At 42.9% G+C, this 12,269-nt stretch overlaps 1 protein-coding gene across 1 annotated transcript in view; it reads right to left on the bottom strand.

Annotated features, from left to right (window-relative positions):
• Positions 1–12,269, bottom strand: part of RNF144B (ring finger protein 144B) — a 52,778-nt gene that overhangs the window by 30,558 nt on the left and 9,951 nt on the right. The window contains exon 2 of the mRNA XM_057365367.1: positions 4,826–5,012. Within this exon, the coding sequence (XP_057221350.1) occupies positions 4,826–4,990 (165 nt within the window). The 5' untranslated portion in view covers positions 4,991–5,012. The remainder of the gene's footprint in view (positions 1–4,825; positions 5,013–12,269) is intronic.

Below are 12,269 nucleotides of genomic sequence, written 5' to 3'. Positions count from 1 at the left end.
GACTTTTCTGGTTTTTGCTGGCGACCCTTCACATTAGTTTTTCCAGTTTTCCAGTGCTCCCCTCCACAAACAATCTGGAACTTCAAAGCACTAAGGGCGAAATGTCACTCCTCAGCCACCCAAAGGAGGCAGGACAGTGCACAGCTATTCTTAAAAAGGTTAAGGAAAGCAGAGGAGCCTTAGAGTGTCTTGTTGATGAAGTACCAACAGCAAAACTCCTATTTATCTAAGGGTTTCTTCTTTTTTTCCTCTGGCAGAAGCAGTTGGCAGCAGACTCTTTCCRAGGCCCTGACACCAGGCTGTCCACAGCAGCAAAAGAGCCTTTTTAGCCCATGTCTAGCCCTAGCCCTGCTGTCACTCATAGCTACAGCAGAAAATCTTGCTATCCAATCGCCTTTGGAACATCTCCTACTTGTAGAGGCACAAAACAGCACAGAAACTACCTGGGCTTGCATGCTGACTTTTCCTTCCAAGGCTGAAGGAATCTCATCACGTGCACGAACATAACAAACAGGTAGCTGGATCATCATGGTATTTGTTTTGCAKATTTTGTAACCCAGTTGCCTCATATGCTTCTCAGAAGTACAAGACTCAACAAAGAATTTCCTTGGGAATAAAAAAGAAAGGTGAATCATGCTAGTTCTGCATCAACCTGTGCCAACAACACAGAGTAACACACTTGAAAGCATGTTCAGTTTTCAGTTTGTAACACATTGTCGTTGGCACCTCGAACCCCATGCCAGGATAGATGGACATAAGCTGCTGCTTGACATAAATAGCAGCAATCCCATTTATTGCTTACCTGGCTCTCACTGGGGCTCTSAAATGCTTAGGAGGAAGGGAAAAAAGAGGAAAGACAAAGCCAAAAAGATTGGTGMGCAGGGAAGAAGCCAACACCAGCTTTTTTACTGACCCCTAGGACCTCGTTTCTTCAGCAGCACTGCACTGGTTCCATTCTGTCATCACTGCCACCAGGGCAATCTCACCACACCTTGCTAAAAGCTCACCTCCAGGACTGCTTACAGGCTGCAGACTCACACCAAGTCCTTCACAGCACCCTTGGTATTTCCAGTGTCACCACTAGTCCTGCACTCCTCACAAGTGCTTCCAAAGGACAGATAACGCTGTGCAAGGTACCAGGGCATTTCCAGCCAAGAAGATGCCAGATGCACAAGGTACCAGGGCATTTCCAGCCAAAGATGCCAGTGGGTCACACCACCCACTGTCTCTCCCTGCTGCTTTCCCAGTCTCAGCCATATTTTGGAAAGGCAGGACTTTCCTAGATGCACACTTTCCAGATAGTCTAACGAGCACCAAAGCCTGAGCAACAAGTGAAGAGGGTGGACCATCCATTCCAGGCACTATGCCACTAGAGAACTCCTGAATAGTACTTTCGTGAGGCACTGCTAGAGCTCTCTGAGGAGGAAAGGAAGGAAAAGAGCAAACTTTTAGGAAATTTTATTAGAAATAAGTATAATATTCAAAGTATTATTCTGTAAGAGGACCAATTAGGATGTAATTAGTATTAGTTTGCTTTGGACCCAGATGCACTAAAGTGCATTAAAATACTGTCTTTTTAGTACCATGATGGTGTGGACAGACACAGTGTACAATTATTTCACAGACACAGGTGAGCACCATGACCACCCCAGGGGCAAAAACCTGAGTTGTTGCACATCCAAGGAAGAAAAAATTGCAACTGCTGGTTGCAAAATGGGACTGCTGGTAAGAAGGACAAACACAAGGATGAGTGCGAAGACAAGAAACGAGATGAGCAGTATGAGGAACAGATGAGACCCCCTCCCCTTTTGCGAAAAGTACAAGCACCATAAAATCATGCAGCTTGACCAGTACTTATATTGCTGAGTGTAAGTATGCAAGAGTGTGCATCACAGCACACACTCTGCAAAGCTTTTATAGAYACAGGAAATGAACTGAATCATGGAAAGTGTAGTCCTCTAAAACTTTTAAAATATATCTCACACCCCTGCCCAACCCTCTTCAGAGATCAGTCTTTCATTCAGAACTAATATAAATCCAAAYGAAATTAAACTGAGTCATGAGGTAYACTATAGCCACTTCCAGATTCTTGGGATGTGTAAATGTGTGCTTATCTCACACGGCAGTGGAGTCTTATGCCAAGTGCATCAAATGCTGAGAAATACAAGGCTGATGCCTCTTCAGACCTGACTGAACTACCAAGTAAAATGGCAAGTGTGTTCTGCAAGCCATCTGCTTTTTCTGCTCAGAGAGAGTAAAAATGTTTACAGTTATTTGAAAAGCTCCTGCCCTACTAGAAACATTCCACCAAAATGCAAACATACACATTCTAAAGCACAGTTTACTTACTATGGCTACAACACAGCTTTTACAAGGTATATTGTTTATTGCAAGAGCTGAAAAAATAGCCGCACACAATTCTAAGTCATTTGAATGSTTGGGTTTTACAGGCTACAAATGGAAAGGAAATATAACCTCACCCTGTCAGATATCCAAATAGCAACAATGTCCRATTATTTCCACAGCCACAAATGCTGTAGTGAAAAGCAATCATCGTTACAGTTAGGAGAGGGAAAAAAAAAAACCAAAAAAATACCTCACCTGTAATAGAACAAAAAATTACCCAAAGTAATAGTTCCAGCTTATTGGAGCAGAACCTATTATGTCCATGTCAAGCCCTTTTCTATCTCAAATGTAATACTACTCCTGCCTCTGTAAAATTACCCTCAGTGACAGAAGAATAAGTTATACAAGCTGAGAGCATTACTAGCTGGAAAACTGTAAAACTGAAAGRGGTTCGATCTCATAGCTCACAGTGGACATTCTCATCCCAAAATCTTAAGCGTAGCGTGAAGTTATCTAGATGTCCTGGCACRGGTGAGAGGAAACTCAGGGCATGGCACACCAGTACAACTACTCCAGGCTGTGCCCCGAGCAATTCCCCACGCAAGTCCAGCACTTCATGTTAAGCTGCTCCTGACACTGCTTTTTGGACACTGCCCAAAAGTGAAGCTCCTATGGCCTCCCAGAAACTGCTCTGGCTTCAAGACAGAAAGCCAGGTAGCCAGGTTAAAAGTTTCCAGAGTTCTCTTTTTTACAAGATGCAAGATCCACACTTGTAGGCAGGCATCAGCCCAGACACATCCACCAGGAGGACGTTCAGACACAGACAACAGCAGGCAGACAAAGGCTGGACTTGGAGAACAAGCACCACTGAGACACATCACACCCACTGAAATAAATAGAGCGTGTCTAAAGGCTTCTCCAAGCTGCACTGGGTCACTCGTGGCTGCCTCTTGTTGAGACAAAGTYGGCAAAGTTTGCACTGATGCCAAAYAACCTCCATGTGGCTGTCAYGGCACTGGAGCACCAAGCTCACAGCGGATGGGGCTGGCCAYCTAAGGGCTGTAGGGACGTGGTGGCAGCTGTGGCATCAACAGGGGAAATGTGGGGACAGCAACATCCCCAGCCATCACTGATCTCTCCCTCTGGCCATGTCCTGGAGGAGTACRGAGYCCAGCTCTGCCTGGCACRGTCCTCAGCTGCCCASCTTCCCTAAGGGTTACTGTGCCCTGCTAACACTGAGCTCAATGTCCCATTAATGACACCAAATCAGAGACACTCAGATAGGAATGGGACTACTGCAAAGACATCAGCTTCTCCAATTGTCTTTTTTTTTGTTTAAAGCAGTATCTTCACACCTACATTTTAGGCATGTGCTCTTAAAACTTCTGTTGCAAACTAAAATACAGAAATGTTCTGTGACAGTCGGTATGGAAAACAAACTTCATGAAGTTCAGGTTGAAATGCATATTAATCAATTTCACCCTAGCTTCTTGAAACACACAGCTAGATTCTCATCCTGTTTAAGGTACTTTGAATTCAGTATAAGTGAAGATATTCTCACCCTAGCTGGCTTCAATAATACAAAATTTCTTCCATTAATTCAAACAATCAAGGGTAAAACTTAAACATACTTTCTTATTCACAATTTGTTTTTAAAAAATAAAATCAAGTAGGTTTATTCTGGTGTTAAGAAAAAAAAAAAATAAAAAAAAACCTCACACCCCAAAAACCACGCAAACATCCTCCAGTGACTTCTGGCCTGTTTCCAAAATCCATTAGTCAGGTACATCAAAGTCTATCACCAGAAAAACTAGGTCCGTTTTCCCCAAGCTGACAAAGAGACCAGAAGAGTACTACTATCTGTAGGGCTTTTATCAGCTCATTCAACTTCTGCCTTTATCATTTCCACCAGCTTTATTTGATCTGAATTTGCAGGCCAGAAGATCTTTACTGACAACTATAGGCAATGCACGACCTGGGCAACATCCCTGCAGCACAGAGGCAAAGGTTCAGCAGGCCAAGGTTCATTTCTGTTTACGTTTTCTGATTGCCCTTAAAAGTTACATAAAAGACTTAAAAGGTCTCTGAGAACTAAGAAAAGGATAGCAGGGAAACAAAAGCTCACAGCTATCCTATGATATTTCAAAWTTTTGCTTCAGAAAAAAAGTACATACTGGGACTGCATGCACACTGCGTATGTTCTCCAACACTCTTAAACTGCACCTTTTTTCCATTTACTACTGGGTTTTACTATTACTTGCTATGGGAATATATGTTAGAGTTAAAAATTACCAAAAGCAAAATAACAAGAGAACTCTTTCAATAAGGCAAGACAAGCTAACACCAAATGCTCTTTAAGAAAAGCATCCTGTGTCAGCATGGGCAACACACACTTCTTGTACAAGACAATCCCATCTCTCCAGTTCTGTTCATCTCCTGTTACCAGTTCCTGCAATTTAGAGGCACTGACAGATCTTACCGCTGTACAAAAGATGCAGCTGCATTCCTGAAGAGTGGTCATCCTATCCAGGGAATATTCAGAGAGACATAGCTTGCAAGTGAGGAGAGGCTCCAGAACTAAGTCGCCAGCTTCTGACTCGTCAGTTGTCATGGTGTCTGGACCAGCCTTCCCAGCAGAACCCATTCAGTCATTAATGGTCCACAGCCTGAAAAGAGAAATTGGCAGCTGAAACATCACACAAAGTCACAACTTCTATTGCCTTGAAAATTTTCACATCAGATCTTGGCACCTCAGATCCATAAGAGTACCTGCACACCCAAATGTACCATTCAATATCTTGGGACCAGTCTCAACTTCAGGTCATTCAAAATTCACAAAGAGAGCACAAYTCCTCAAAAGACCTGAACTGGCTGGATTCTCTGAGAATATTCACCTTGCTGGCACAAAGCACCTCAGTCAGGCTAATTAACATCAAAATATAGAAAAAAAACAAACAAAAAAAAAACTCACACAGATGGGGCATTACCTATGTCACATGTAACAGTATGGTGACCAGAGCCCTCACGAGAATCCTAGGAGCAGGGAACTGATTTGGGACAATAAATTGTTAATTTAAAAAGTTAACTGATTCATGAGTATATATATATATATATATATATATATATATCACTCTGCCTTTTCAAACAAGTTTCAGACTCATACTCCTCCTACCCAAATGGGATCCTTCAGTCTTCACTGCACCCACACAGTTCCAGTGAGTGTCTCCACTCCCCCTTTCTATTCCAGTTGGTGGCTTGGGAACTCCCTTAGGCAATGCAAGACAGGAACAGATTCCCACTTTCCAGACAAGCACTTCAGACATTTAGTGTGCCAATGTAGGTGGTGGGCACCACGAACTCCACCTTCTCCACAAGTTGTCCCTGAGACAGGGAGCTGGCACTCAACAGTGAGAGGGGTGGGATGGTGAAGGCATCTAAACCCAGGAAAGGGCCCCAGATTGCATGTGCTACTTTGGTTTAAGCTGGAGCTTAAACCAAAATTGGAGTAAGAGCATTTCATGCRCAGTCCTCTTTTCTTGCATTGCCTTAATGATGCCAGCAAGAAGCTTTTGTGCATCCCGCTTCCTGGCATCCAGCTCTTCTATTTATTTCATAGGCCTCTCAGGCATTTAACTGGTGGTTGTGAACCAAGAGCTAAGTGCACTAGCACTTCGACAGGGAGATGCTCAGCAGAATTATGTTTTCACTACACAGCAATGCTTGGGAATGAAATTTCTATTCTTTGATGAGCAGCAAATGCAAATATCATGCTTGCTTTCAGGCTTGATGCTTTCGGGCCTAAGCATTAGGAAACACTGCATCATAATCATAAAAAAATCTCAAGACCCTCATTCTTATACTGAAAAAGGAATTAAGGAGAATATCCTTGTTCTTAAGATGAAATAATAGAAAGTGTGTTTGCAGATCTTACTCACCTGAACACAGACAGTGTTGAGGTGTTTGCTGCAGTATTTAAGGCACAGGAAAATCTGTCCCTACACTTAAGAAACTTGGCCCAACTTTTACAGACCTCCTTCTGAATATAGTTAGCTGATAGCAAGACAACCTTCACATATATTTTACAAGCAGAGACCCAATGGCCAGCTGTGCACAGCTGCTTGCAGCAGCACCTTGCTTAAGTGTGGAGAACTGCATGACAAATGAAGGCTGCATGAACATGAAAACAATCAATACCTATCTATCAGATCTGACATCTCATGAGGTGAACTGGAGACTCAAACCCTTTGGTCCCCTTCTGCTGGCCTTCCCTGCAGTCCTGAGCACCCTCTGGGCCCAGCTGTCAGGTCACATTTGGCAGCAGGTCCCTGTTGCTGTTCTGTGCCTCCCAAAGTGGCCAAGGCAGCAGCAGTCAATGCATATGTGATGTACTGCCTCGCAATAGCTGCTAAATTCCTCCCTAGAAGGAGAATGACGGGGGCTCATGGAGTTTGTGGAACCTTCCCCTGCAGCTCCCATCTCATAACCTGACTCACAGCTGAGCCCATCCCCAGGCATGTCTCCTAAGCTGCATGCCCTGCGACTCCCACAATCTGCAGGAGACACTCTAATTTCAAAAGCCAAAAACCACAACAAATCTGAGTCAGAGCACGCTTACCCCTTCTTAATTTTTACTTAATTTTCACCCCTTCTTAATTTTTTTACTTTGCAGTTTCCTAGCCTAGCCTGTCAGAGAAGCCATCAGATTTTTACCTTGGAATGTCTTTCTTGTAAGCACACGGTTTTAAGAGATATGAGAGTTACGGCCAAGATTCTAGCAACCAAATTCTTAACCACAAATCCAAAGTAAACTCTCCTTCTATGGCTTACTATCACTAGTTCAAAACTTATACTATTCCCACATTATTCTTGTTGCAGTGCTGGGGCCTGCTACCATGATGCCACTCACAATTTGCTCCATACTGCTGCAGAGCTGGAGTTCCAGCRTGGCAAGAAGCCTTAGAAGGAAGCCTCCCTCTGAGTCAGGAACTGCAACAATCTTCTGTAATTACTGCAGAGGGGTGGGGGGGAGCACTGAGTCACTTGAAACACTACGGCARATCAAGAACTACCTGTTATTTAAACCTACATGCTAGACGTTATCTAGTATTCAGGAGAATCGTAACACGTTTACTCAGGCTGCTTTCAACAGCAGCTGCATCTGTACAGGTGAGCTACTCACCCTCACTSTGCACTGATCTGAAATTTCTTTATTAACACAGTAAAAGGCAGCAGTGTTAAAAGGGAGGATGCACAAAAGAACAGGTAGGAGTATTTCAGGTTGTGGGAATTCATATAAAATGGATGCAGCTGTTTCAAAAGCCAGTGTTCTTCTTATAACTGAAAGGGCTGTGACCCTGCATGCAGGCAGCATTAAAGCAGCCGTAGGAAGATTCAGGTGTATGACTGAGGTTTAGGGCTAAGGGCTAATTTTAGATGGCCTAAATCCAGCACTCAGTATGACAGCAACAGTGACAATGAGGAGCAGGCTCCCAATACACCGCTCTGCACTAGCAGCAATCTGATGCCACAATGTGACGGCTGTAGGGACTCATGATATCYCATTGTCACTGATGATAACCCTTGTCCCCGAAGACTGCAGGTTAAATTCAGTTTTGCTCCCTGTCCCTCCACACACTCACCCGTCCCTCACACCAGGGTGCCAGAGCATGGCTGAGGTTCTCCCTAAAACAGGCAAAGCACCCTGTGGAMATCTCCAGCAGACACCACCAAGCAAGCCTGGCAGATGAGAGGATGCATCCCAGACAGCCCAGGCAGGCTCACCTCCCCGCTGCCTCATTAACTCCACTGGAGCTCCTCAAGTGAAGTGAACAGGATCAGAGAACATGGAGACAGCTCCATGCCCTGCCTGCTCAGCTCTTCAAGGAAACACTTTGGCTACCAGGAAGAGCACTCATTCCATGTTCCCTGAGAGGCCAGCTKGTCCACAAGCCACTCTCCAGGTCAGGCCCAGCAGAACTGATTTTTCCAGGTACTGCAGGGAAGCCATGAAGTCCCACCTAAGTTGCTCGGAATTTTTATGGCTTTCACTTTGCTTAGTCCCACAGACTGTCATTAGCTAATTACACATCCATCAGTCCTCTTCACAGAGGATTAAAATTCCTATTGTAATKACAAGTGAGTTGCCAATAGGTTAGATGGAAAATAAATCATCTTGGATGTATGTGTTGTGCAGGGGAAGAGGGAGTCACTGAAGAATGAGYTAGTGACAAAGAGGAAAGACCATTTCATATTTGGTTATGTGAACAAAAGTGATCAGAAATTAAAGTAAATGAAAAGTTTCTGAAAAACAATGGAACCTCATATAAATAAAATACACAGTTAAGCATTCAAATCTTCCCTTTCATGCTCACAAACACAAATTACGTGTTCAGGAAAGCATCTCAAACAAAGCAAGAAATGTGYCACTGAAACTGTAGTGCAACACCTYAAATMCTWAAAAAARCCTCCACCATACAGCAGTACAGSCTCCATGAGATTTTGTGGAMCAYGGWTAAACACAACTCAGGGGCATTCTAATCCAGAGAAATATACTGATATTTATATAAATAGTCTGAATCCTGCACCAATGTGAATCAGTGGCAAGGAAGGGTCAATCTTGCCCTGTTGTGCGTAAACACTGAGGAACTCTAAAGATCCAYTTTTTTTGCCAACTTCTATCAGTCACATACACGCACACACACGCAGATCACACACACCTTTCACACTACACAGGATTTCCTGGAAATTGGACATCTTTCCTCAAATTGTATGCTCCTCGTAAGAAGACTCATACTTCCCTGGCTCTGACCCTAACGGCGCTTATGACACAGGATAAGGCAGGAACAAATGTGAATGAGCTACGGAGGGTCAGCCCTATGGGTGGGTAAATTACAGTCATCAGGACCACAGCTTGCCAAGCACTCAGACCTGTCAGCRTTTCCTTTTCACTCATCTGCCTGTGGACACTTTTGCTTTGTCTCTGGGAGGTGACAAAGCTAAGCTTTGTGCTTTCATGCAGCACTGAAACATCTCAACATCATCCRTAAGCAAGAAAACATCAGAGCGTGCTCAAAGCAGAAGGGGCTGAGAAGGATGAGTACAAACAGAAACTCTAACACGAAAGCATGGAGATTTTGAGTGAAATATGAAAACTAGAACAAAAGCATTAGAGAAAGGAATGCAGAACTCGTCTGCCTTTAGGGCCTCATGACACCACAGTGTCTGATGTCTAGCCTTGAAAATAACTTCCTAACAGCCRTGCCTGCTTCTAGACAGGTATCCATTGCAAATCGTGGCATTAGTCCTAAGGTGGAAATTACTAACTCGCTGCAACGGGGGTGGAAGAGAGTCGGGTGGGTGTGAGGCAGACAGCCAAGGTCTCCACAGAGGYAGCAAAAATCGATGCAACTTAGGGCTGAAACTTTCCCTACAAGCAGGAATTTAAAGGTAACATCCTTGTTACCGTCACACAAAGGCTCACTTGAGTCTGCCCAGCTGCCTCAAACCTTGGCTACTACCCAAGAACAGAAGTTACTCTGTACACRCCATAGAGCAAACAAGCCAGGCAGTCTCCTGAGCTGCAACATCAGAAGGATATTGTTGGTGTGCCTGCAAACAACTCAGTGTATTTAGGTAAAAAAAGTGTCTGTGACTTTCACCACTTAGAAACATCACATAGAATCATTAAAGCCTCCTGCGCTGAAGCTGAAGGAGAATGAATGGAATATGTTCAGCACCACAAGTTATCCTTCCATTTCTCTCATGCTGCTCCCAACTGCAACAACAGAGCTCTTGGAGAAGCTCCTTCAAGTCTTGTGTTTACAAACAATTCTGCTTAAGTTACTCAAGCTATAGGCTTTTACCTGCAATTCAAGTTTAAAAGAAGCTAAGACATGCACAAATATGAGACACATTGCTCCAGGAAACATTAATGGAACAGAAAGGGTCTTTTATGTGTCTTCCCCTGGGGGCTGGCTTGTCCATGGTGTGAGCAGGGTGAGATCCGAGAGGCCCCTGTGCCCCAGGACACCCCAGGCTTACCATAACCAGCACCCAGACGTGGACTTGCATACACGTGGTGAGACTGTGAAGAGGTGTAAGGATATATGTGGATCTGACACCTAGCACCGCACTTCCCACTTTTAGAAAAAAAAATGTTAGTATCAGAACAAACTCCCAGCACATGTGCTACACTCCTATTTAGTGTACCAGGTATTTACTAATCTTTCTTGGAGAAACATTTGCAAGCACTGTAAGTAATTCTTTCTCATGCCCTAGAGATTTTTCAAGTACTCCACCCATTATGAAAATGCTTCAGTGCCATACAAAAACCTGGTTTGACATTGTTCACTCAGAGTTCTATTGTTTCCTGTAACTAAGGTTCCCTCCTGAAAAAACAAAACAGAAAAAGAAAACTACCTGAAAACTATGAGTGTTCAAAACCAATGCTTGTTTGGTAAAAATCAGGCCCTTGGGGGAAAAGTGCAATTACAGAAAGACTTAAAAGTTATAACAGAGTGGTATTAAGATAATGGGATAAAATTACAAGATAGATACTGAGTTATGAATTTAGGACATGTGAAGACAGCTGTCAGAAACCCACATTTCTATCAACTTCAGCAAAACRTCATCATTACCAGTTTTGGTTACAAGTCCTTAGCTGTCCCAACTCTCTCAAGATAATGTTATTCAAAATTTATTCCTAAGACAGGTTYTTTAAACTCAGCAGCTCTGCTCACAGAATTAGTCCAAATCAAGTGCACTAGAGCTTCTGTGGTCTAACAGACAGACCACAAACGCACGACGCATTAATTTCTCTTTATGATATGCACTGCCTGCACAGAGCTACCTATCCAGTCTATACATTACTTATCAGGCAATGACTCCGTTAGGCTGCAAAACATATGATTGAAGCTCCAAATTAGAAAAGCCTTCATCTTCAAGAAGGACATTTAATCATATGTCTATGTGCTCCTGTCTATCAAAGCCTGAATGTTCTGCTTTATTTCAATTASATTATTAAGAAGTTAAACAAGTACTTAGATTTTCTGAAAGCATGGTCTCAAAAAAAGCAACCAGATCCAAAAATAGAAGGTCYCATTTAAAATACACTTTTAATATATTCAGAATTACTGTATTACATCTAAGCCTTAAAACAGCAAGGACTTGATTACATGCATGTACAAYGCGAACCACTTCTGGATTACCATAATATGCTACCAAGTTGAAGCATTAGAGAGTATAAAAGTATTTCAATATCTGTTCTCTTTGTGCAAGGCTTAAGAAAAGTCAGATGTATAATATTTCATGAYAGCTTTCTAGACTGTGAAATTTTTATTGTCAGAAAACCTGTTTAAAGAACAAGCAGCCTAAGTAAATGTCTTGCCTRGTACATGAGAATACACCAAAGGCAATTTCTCTCACTTGTTTTCACTGGAATGTCTGGGGGAAAGAACCTAAAACCTTGAGCCACTGTTCAAGAAGCAGCAGCTATATGCAGTACTTTCATATCATGCTAGCAACTGAAAAATAAATATATTAAATAGTTTTAAAGGAATGTAATGAGTGGAAAGCCTCTTGCATACAAAAAAAAAATGTCAAGGGACCAACTATAGTAATTCAGAATATCATCCAGATTCCTGCCAGGAATTTTTATACCAGCACTTTCAGATGCTTAAAATACACACTGAACAGCTTCCCAAATACCACATGCACCCAATCATTCCAAAACATTCTAATAAACCAAAACACCACTAGGGCACATATATATYAGTCTCCCTAATTCTTTGAGACTACACTTGTCAGGTAACTTCTCTACTGTACTGTTATACTGTGAGGTATGAATAACTTTGAGAATTTAGAACACCAGTTCTTCACAGTAACTTCTTGTGACCCTATGTCAATATGTCCTCGGGGGGAGGGGG

Source organism: Malurus melanocephalus, unplaced genomic scaffold, assembly GCF_030028575.1.
Source record: "Malurus melanocephalus ecotype Western Australia unplaced genomic scaffold, MMel_1.1 scaffold_51, whole genome shotgun sequence".
Lineage (NCBI taxonomy): Eukaryota > Metazoa > Chordata > Aves > Passeriformes > Maluridae > Malurus > Malurus melanocephalus.
The sequence above is the reverse complement of the archived record's forward strand: the minus strand, read 5'-3'. Positions and strand labels throughout refer to the sequence as shown.